The 8,953-nt window shown below is 36.1% G+C and overlaps 1 protein-coding gene across 1 annotated transcript; it reads left to right on the top strand.

Annotated features, from left to right (window-relative positions):
* The first annotated feature begins 85 nt into the window (after window positions 1–85).
* Window positions 86–7,106, top strand: RCAN1 (regulator of calcineurin 1). Its single transcript, XM_009891312.1, has 4 exons — window positions 86–217; window positions 2,334–2,507; window positions 3,482–3,641; window positions 6,664–7,106. Exons 1-4 carry the CDS (start codon window positions 131–133, stop codon window positions 6,825–6,827), a joined length of 585 nt encoding a protein of 194 aa, XP_009889614.1. The 5' UTR covers window positions 86–130; the 3' UTR covers window positions 6,828–7,106.
* The last annotated feature ends 1,847 nt before the right edge of the window (window positions 7,107–8,953 follow it).

Here is an 8,953-nt window from a genome sequence, read left to right as displayed (position 1 = left end):
TTTTTTTTTTTTTTTTTTTGGAGGGGCTGGAGTTGTGTCCCTTATAAACGCTGCCTACAGGACCAACGGCTTCCTTAAAAGTCATTGGTTTCTGTGGAACAGCAAGTATATTGCTTTGGAGAAGCACAAAATGCATTTTAGAAATTTTAACTACAGTTTTAGTTCTCTGATTGCCTGTGTGGCAGACAGCGATGTCTTCAATCAAGCAGAAACAAGGGTATGCTTTATCTTTTGTGTTTTATTTCTGTGAACTACTGGGAATACTAAAGTATGTAGGTATTGTTTCAAATTGCTTAAAATATAGATGCCTTGATAGCTTTTTGACTTGTAAGAAAATTTCATTTTGATGTAAGGGTCTTGGGTCTTACAAGTCTGCAACAGTATGCTCTGATACAAATTACTAACTCTAGGAATTATTAGATCTTAAGCTATGTGTTTTTGAAAATGATCAGAAGTTTACCTCTAGAGTTTCTTCACTGTCTGTGTAGTGTGTTCTTCACCTGCATATGCATTTTCAGCAAATGTTTAAATTATAATTTTGGTAGTAAGAGTCACGTAATTTATAATACACTTTTTACTTTTTGTGTGATTTTTTTTTAGCTGGGACTGTAGTTAAGACCGTAATGTTAAAACTATAGGAAGTCCTCTTGGATTTTTATTTAACTGGTTAGTGTTAATATAATGTAAGTAATCCAATCCTGATACAGTGAATTGTTGACTATTAAGATACCTCAAGGACAAAAATAATGTTTTGTTTAGTGTTGTATGGCTAGTGTGACATTTATGACCTCTATAATCACATGCATTTTAAAAAAACTGATATGTTGCATAAATCTCGCAGGTACTCTCAAAGTTTAAATGTTGAATGTGAACTTCGAAATGCAATTTAGCATGGATTTGACTTACTTTCATGGTTGTATCCAGCTTGCTCTGGAGTACAGGAGGCTAACAAGTACAGGCTTTGTGTGCGGAGGGTTGTGGTCTTGTTTCAGAGCTTATTTTGAAGAAGCTTAAGTGTGAAGCAGGGCAGCTCTGACTTTAAAATGTCTTTTGAAATATAGTGGTTATATACACACCCATGGCAAGTTCATGAAGCAGAGTTTTTCAGGAAGGAAAATGAAATTTTGAAGTAATCACTGCCTTCTTATGTAACCTTTGCTTTTTTTCTATTAATTCAAAATGTAACAGTAAAAAAAAGAGGCAATGTGGTTTTTTATACTTGTTTACTTTTATTTTGGCATTGTATTGAACTTCTAGTAAGCTTTTATGAAGACAATAAAAATATCTGAAATCTGAACGCTTGATCTGTTGCCATCACTGAAATAAGGCTTGTGACTGGTTACTGTGTTCTCAATGTGAGCCTGAAACACTTCGCAAGAGCATGGTGGCTTCAGAACCTTCTGCTTCTTTCTCCTCCTTTGCTCTGGCATCCTGAAGTAAGAGTGGAAGCGCTCTTCATATAAATGATATGAAAAATAGCCAAGTCAGGTTTGCATAGATGTCCTAGGAGCACAAACTCAAAGTGCAAAATAGGGATAGCCAGCTGTTTGTAAAGGTGCTTCAGTCTTTTCACACAGATAGGACAGCAAAGTAACCGAGCTGCAGATCTATGAAGGTGTGAGGTTTTGGTCCAGTTCCTACTTCTACCACACAGTCAAAACAGAAAGTGTGTCAAAAGCATTTCAGATGTATGGTTAGTACTTATGATTTTTTTTTTCTAGGAGAGATAAGGGGAGCCTTTTTAGAATTTGGTTCCAGAAATAGAAAAGGCTATTAAACTGGAGTTCAGTAATATGTTCATTTTCCTAAATGAAAGTAGCAGCTATTAAAACAGGAGATGTCCATGAACTTTATTATGCATGCTGAGTCACTGAAGAAAATTACATTTAGCTTGCAAATATGCTTTTTTCATTTTTCTCTATTAAAACTGTTGTGTTGTCTTCCTTGAAAATTACACACAGACGAAGGCATGCTTGGCAGACCTTTTTCAAGGCCTTTGGATATTAATTTTGAGACAAGCATTTCTTTCCAATATCTTACCAATATTACTATTATGTCACTAAATCAGAGTATCGTGTCCAATCCTTATTAATGATGATAATCTATTTTTTAATAAGGAAGAAAAAAGCTGCTATAGAGGAAACAAGTGATAGGTTAGAAAAATGCATTATAAAAAGAAAGAAGAAGAAAACTAAATCTAGGCTGTTACAAGTACATTAATAATCAAGAGTGGTGGTATGCCTGTACTAGTAATGGCAATTTCTTTCTGTATTTCTTTAGAGAAAATGTAGTGTGTTGCTTATTCACTTTCTTCTCTGGTCCTTTCTTTTCAGGCCAAATTTGAATCGCTGTTTAGAACATACGACAGAGATACCACCTTTCAGTATTTTAAGAGCTTCAAAAGAGTACGAATAAATTTCAGTAACCCTTTATCTGCAGCAGATGCTAGGATCCAGTTGCACAAGACAGAGTTCCTTGGAAAGGAAATAAAACTGTATTTTGCTCAGGTAAGACTTCTTGTGATTTTCCTTACAAGGTACTAAAGCATATCTGACTTGTGATAGGCTTCCACAGGTCTTCAGTCCTGCTAATGAACACTGTTAATTTTTTCAGTTTGATTAGAGAATCACAAGTTGTTCCAAAGCTACAAGTATTTGAAGGTTGTTGCGTATTTTGCATTTATGTCTCACTCTGTTGTTTTAATAACCTTGGAGAAAGGGAGTAGATGATAGTAATCAGCACAGTTAAAGATAGATTTTAACGGGGTGGTGGAAGCCAAGTGTGCTCTGCCAACAGTGCGCATGCACACTCAAGTAGTATCTGAGAGAATCCAAAGAGAGTTCAGGACTCTACCTGCTCTCACTGCTGCAAATCATTTGTCTAGCACATGTTCGTACTCGGGAGACCGCCATCAGTGCAGCTCTATAGCTGGCTAGCATCTGCTGCTAAAGATGTGAAACTCTCAGGTTCTGATAATCTGGGTGCTTTTCGGTAGCTGCTGTGTATTTTCCTCCATAAATTTAATGGGAAAATTAATCTATGTGTGTCTGTTTCAGATGTCCCTAGGGACAGTCCTGAAGGAGCCAGTTTATTTATATACCTTCTAGAATTCTCACCACTCTCACTTGTGGTAATGAGTTTCAACACCATTTGTCATTAGGCCTTAAAGCCCATATCCAGCTTCCTCCTACTTCAGTATTTTAAGGACAGATATTTTCTGGTGAAATTTTTGTAAAACTCCATAATGAGAAGATGCGGATGTGCATACTTCATTGCATGTTTCATCAGAGTTAATGAATGTGGTGGCTTGTCTGTATTTTGTATACTGGGTCTTTCATATAGCTCTCTTCAATAATATAGTTACATGCTGCCACCTTGAGTGCCTGTTACAGCATAACATCTATCCAAACCTTAAAATTCCTCATGAATGATGGATTCATTGATAATAGTGAAACAGCTTTGGCTTTTATGCTTTTTTCAGACTTTGCACATTGGAAGCTCACATTTGGCACCACCAAATCCAGACAAACAGTTTTTGATTTCACCTCCTGCCTCTCCACCTGTCGATTGGAAGCAAGTAGAAGATGCTACTCCAGTCATTAACTATGACCTTTTATATGCTATATCCAAGTTAGGACCAGGTAAGAAGGAGTAGAAATGCTAGAATTTTGGTTGAATAAAACACCTTTTAAACTTTCTGAATTTCTAGAACTCTTCAAATTAATTACTATCTACCAATTAAATTTGCAATATCAGAAAAAGTATTAATAAATGGTAGTTTCTTACACACATAGTAATTCCACAGGATCACTTGGAGCGCCCAGACCTCCACAACATGATCTTTTTTGTGATTTGTAGAGAGCATGAATGTTGCTTCAATAATATATAAGCTTGTTCATCAGAATTTTCAAGAAGCAGCTTCCTGAAAATGAAGAAGTTGTGCAGTTACATACTTCTTGAAGGGATGGGAAAGTCCAGTTTCAGACAATGAACCAGTTAACAGCTGTGTAGCTCTGTGCTAGAATTACCTCTGCATCTGAGAGAGTAGTATGTGTAAGAGGGAAACTATCAGTATCAACCTAGTTTTCTTTTGGAGTTAAGAGGGTGAAGTTTCTGCCACTCCTTGCTCCTTCTAATTTTCATCGACTGCAATTCATTTATTAGAAACTTTGAGATAGCTTCACCCGGAAAAGCAAAGTTTATATTGGTTGTTCTTTTTTTCCCCCCACTGTCCAAACTAAAGGAGATATTAAGAACATACACTTACCCCTTATTTCTAGTGCTTTCCCATAAGTTGCTTATCATTTCAGTTAACCATGCTGTGTAGACTGTTTATAGGTCTATTTATTAAAAATAGATAGCACCACAGATAGCATGTAGAACTGTTTCTCCTATTTGTTTTAAACCAAATACTACTTTCAGAAATAGACGTAAAGTTCCACTAAACTGAACTCTTACTTTAAACATAGTTCTGCTTTTCAGCGATTAATGATCACATCCCTTGATTTCATTTTATACCTCAGTTAAGACAACCTTCTTAATGAGAATTGGTGCAAATTACATTTCACAAAATCTACAATTCTGATTTAACTTATTTGCAAATGTACTATTAAGTTTAGGGGAGAGAAAAAATAGCCACATTTAGTAGCAGTATCAAAGAGAATAAAAACTGTAGTCTGAATCATTTTACTGTAGTATTTTTATATACCTGTTTACCTACCAGCTTAGGGAACATGTCTTATGTCAGTAGTAAGGGATGGAGAAGAGGGTAAGGCAGAACTTTTAGCTCCTCATGCATCAGCTTTCTGTGTAGTATTTTATGGTTGACTGCATGCTGGTGATATCCAAAGATTCTGGCAAAAATAATGTGCATCTCACAAACCACTATAGAATTCTTACCTGTGAAAGTTCAGCCCTTGGCAGTTTGTAGAGGGACAAAATTGTGCTTATGGTGGCATAAAAATTGGGGTAGATTATTGCCAGTTTTTAATTAAAAAAAAAAATCTCTTAAGTGGTATGTAAATTATAATGACAAGAACAATTTATAGGAAAGGTAATACAGCTAGAAGTGGAGGTATAAAGTGCTGCCACAGATAATTTGTTTATGCAGAAATATGTAAACTAAGCAGATGAGCCTGCATGTAGGTCTTCAAAACCATCCATCAAGACTACTGCTGACATACTAAATGTTTTATCAAAGACTTTATTTTCCTGAAATCAGTTTTTGAAACGCAAATCCTATAAGACTATGCTTGTCAGAATGAAAGTGGTTTTTGATGAAACACGTGGAATGAATAAATAAATAACGTTACAGGTTACTGATTTTATCAAAGTTCAGAGCTTGCTTCATGGCTGCTGCTTTCTTTACTACAAGCTTTGCTTTTAAGTTTTAGCTACACCAAAAATAAACCTGTAGGTCTTAAAATACTTAAGGGCTTACTAAGCAGTAAAAGTTTGTCTTTTTTCCCCTGAAAGTTCTGTTATTGAGATACCCTGCAGTAAGCTCACTGGCAGATCTGTGATCCCTTTTCCCATGAGATTTTTCATATATACTGTGAATAGTGAGCCCTATAAAGCTCTGCCTCTTTCTTGACTGGGATGTTCATTGGAACATGGAGTTAATGACTTTGTAATGAGGAGGAAGCACTCTAGCACAATGGCTTGTGTGTTTCTGAAGAACTGGAGGCAAGAGCCTTTTCCTCTATGGAATTGCTCTTTGTGCCAGTTCCCCTTCCTAAAGTTCTTGGTGAAACAGAGCAGAGACCACTTCAGAGCCTTGGCACACTAAAGTGTGCTGCTTGCCACCAGTGTTAGCTCTTTTGAACAGCGGATGGGCAGATCACTGTAGCGGTCTTAGAGACTGTTCTCTCCACTGAGAGGTAATGAGTATAAAGTAACTAGAAAAAAACATCAGGGTGAGCTTAACAGGGAAGTGATGAAAAGAAATAGTTTGCTCTGTCCCTAAGGTAATGTAAGATTAAAATTATTTAACATCTGGTTAGATTTAAAAGCAATCCTTTATATTACGGAAAAAAACAGATTTCAGATCAGTACTCAATAAAATTGTATCACAGCACTTCTACTCACTGGCTGTATTATATCTGAGTGTTTCAAATTATATATGCATGAAGCCTGCTGTCTAGCTCTGCTGCACCGCAGTGCGCGCAGCACCAGAACAGTGTTAGAGCAAGCATCTCTGTGAGGCGGGAAGAACTGCATTCAGTTTTCTTAACACTGAAAGCTTTTGGGGGCAAGAAAGATCCTGTGGTTTTGCCGCCATTCAGGAAAAGAAAGTCTTCCCGAGTGTGGTACAGTGGATAGATAATCTTGTACACTTTTAAAATGACAGAAACCCACCAGGAAGACTTATGACTGCTCATGTAGAACGCTTTCCTGAATGCCTATGGTAATTTACGTAAACTTGCTTTTAAGAGAGCAGCTGAGCTATGTTGCTTTGAAAATAGAACCTAAATACTTCCGGACGGTAAATGTGACTGTTGGCAGTGCACCTGCTTGCACTGTCCAATGCGTTTTGGCATCAGGCTTTTGTCATCAGTGTGGCTTACACATTTTTATGAATTCCTTTCTTTTTAGTAACTTCTTTCATACTTTTCTACAGAATGGATCCTTTTTAACCAGTTTTGCTAATATTTTAACTTTCAGGAGAGAAGTATGAGCTACATGCTGCAACTGACACTACTCCTAGTGTTGTCGTCCACGTATGTGAAAGTGACCAGGAAAATGATGTGGAAGAAGAAACGAAGAAACCCAAACCAAAAATTATTCAGACCAGAAGGCCAGATTATACTCCTACCCATTTAAGTTGAACTGCTGTTGTTTTTCCAAGGGTAAAAAGTAGACACATGCAAGGGAAACATTTACTGTGGAAACAGCATGTCACAGGTTTGGTGGCAACAGCAGCAGTTACTGTAGGAGAAATTCCAATATAAGTTTGCTCAGAAAAAATATAGGAAGTTTCATCCTTATTTTTTGATGCTGCGCGTTGATGGATGTCCTGAGTGTATTCCCAGATCACTGGGAACAAAAGATAGGCAGAAGGCAACATTTTGAGACGTAACAGGACAAAGTAGGTTTATTTTTTGGGGGGTATTGTAGGCTGTTCCATTATAAAGCAGCTGGGGGAAGCTTTCTTTATTCTGACTTGCATAAATCCTCAAACTAATAGGCTAGTCATTGTGTGGAGTACATAGCGATAACAGGCGGTTTTAAAGATTAAAGTATGAGAATTGTAAACCTCTTTCTTATAATAGATTTTGTGCATGTGTATTCTTGGTCTTCTAAAGTAACTTTGCATTATTTTCTATAGTTTCTCACATGTTTCTGGAAATCTGGGAAATTGTTAAAAGTATTTATTATCTCAGCATCCTGGACTTACTACTAGATGTGTATATACATATATATTTATATTTGTTTTTATTGGCACTCATTTTCCAGCAGGCATACAGTTTCTTCAGCACCTTATTTTGGTGCTATGTAACTTGTGCTTTTAAAATTTTAACCTTTTAAATGCCTATATAGGGTTTTATCTGGCAAAGTAATGGAAAAATGTGCAATAGGAAAGTTGTTTAAATAAGTTGATTTAAAATTATTTAAGTTTTTAAATAATTTATATCTTCAGTAACATTTGTTCGGTAGCTTTTGACTTTCTCATTTGGAAAAAAATACTCTTAAATGTATAAGTAAAGCTAATGTTGCATATTCACAGCAATGTAATTTTTCAGTGAAAAAAAGGTGATGGAGAGACATGAACTCTACTCAGTATGTGAATCTGCATTCTTATAAGCAAAGGTTTAACAGTAATTGAAAAATTGCACACAGTGTGTAGAACAGTGGAGAGATGGAGTGCCTTTTCCTTGTTCATTCCGGATGTGAACTGTTCTACAAGCTGCACACTTGTATCTTTTTCTACTGGCTTTGTATGTCCATAAATTTAAACTTTCTTAGCTTTGCTTCCAAAATAAGCTGATATTTAGAAATGCTTACTGCCAAGTAATGATGCATACTTAAGTAATAGGTATATGTGGGAGAAGCCTTAGGGGTTTTTTTTATACATTAGTGTTTAAAGACTGTAGCTCATGACATACAAGTTTAGAGGAAGAAAGATGGCAGAAGTGTATTTTATTACTTGTTTTTTAAAATGGAGATCCTCACTTTGAAATAGGTTTCAGTATTTTTTTTAAGAGATAGTAACTGATATCTGTGGGAAATTATCACTTACAGTTTTAGAATTGGGATGTTTGAAGCTTCTGAACATATTTTTAAAAATCAAAGCACGGTTCTCTGTTGGTTTTCTTTTGTCCCAGTTGGTCTGAGAATGAGTTTTGTAGCTGGAGTTAATATTAAGAAATCCATTCTGTGCCATTTGAAGCAAACATTGACTCAAATACCCAGGTTCACACCTTGTTTTTTAAAAATAAATAATATATATTTTAAAAAGTAAGATGTATAATGAAGCCATTCCAAGCTGTGGTGCAGCATAAACATGGTGTTATTGAAGACCTGTCATTATACTAAGCAAAACAGAAATCGATATCCTCTGACTACAGAGACCAGGAATATATTGAACTTGAGTAATACTTACAGTTATGATCGTGTTTTGATTGATACGCCCTGTAAACTGAAACAAACACTGGTACCCCTGGTGTCTCTCTTGGACCTAACTCAAGTGGCACTCTCTCCACATTAACAGTGTTAAGAAGAGCTAATGCCATGTATTGCTGGAGCTGTGTTTTATGGGCATGGGGGTGCATAAGGTTATTTTGTGTTACTAAGGTGTAACAATCGGCTGGATACATGTACTGTTTATTAACACACAAAATAAAAAAAATGGAGATAAAGTTTGCAGGTTTGCCACAACTGCCTTTAAGCATTTCCAAGGGTTTTTTTCTGTGTTTCTCAAATTACTGCTGGACTTAGTGTTTCGCTTCATTCA

This window comes from Charadrius vociferus, unplaced genomic scaffold, assembly GCF_000708025.1.
Source record: "Charadrius vociferus isolate BGI_N301 unplaced genomic scaffold, ASM70802v2 scaffold298, whole genome shotgun sequence".
NCBI lineage: Eukaryota > Metazoa > Chordata > Aves > Charadriiformes > Charadriidae > Charadrius > Charadrius vociferus.
The sequence above is the reverse complement of the archived record's forward strand: the minus strand, read 5'-3'. Positions and strand labels throughout refer to the sequence as shown.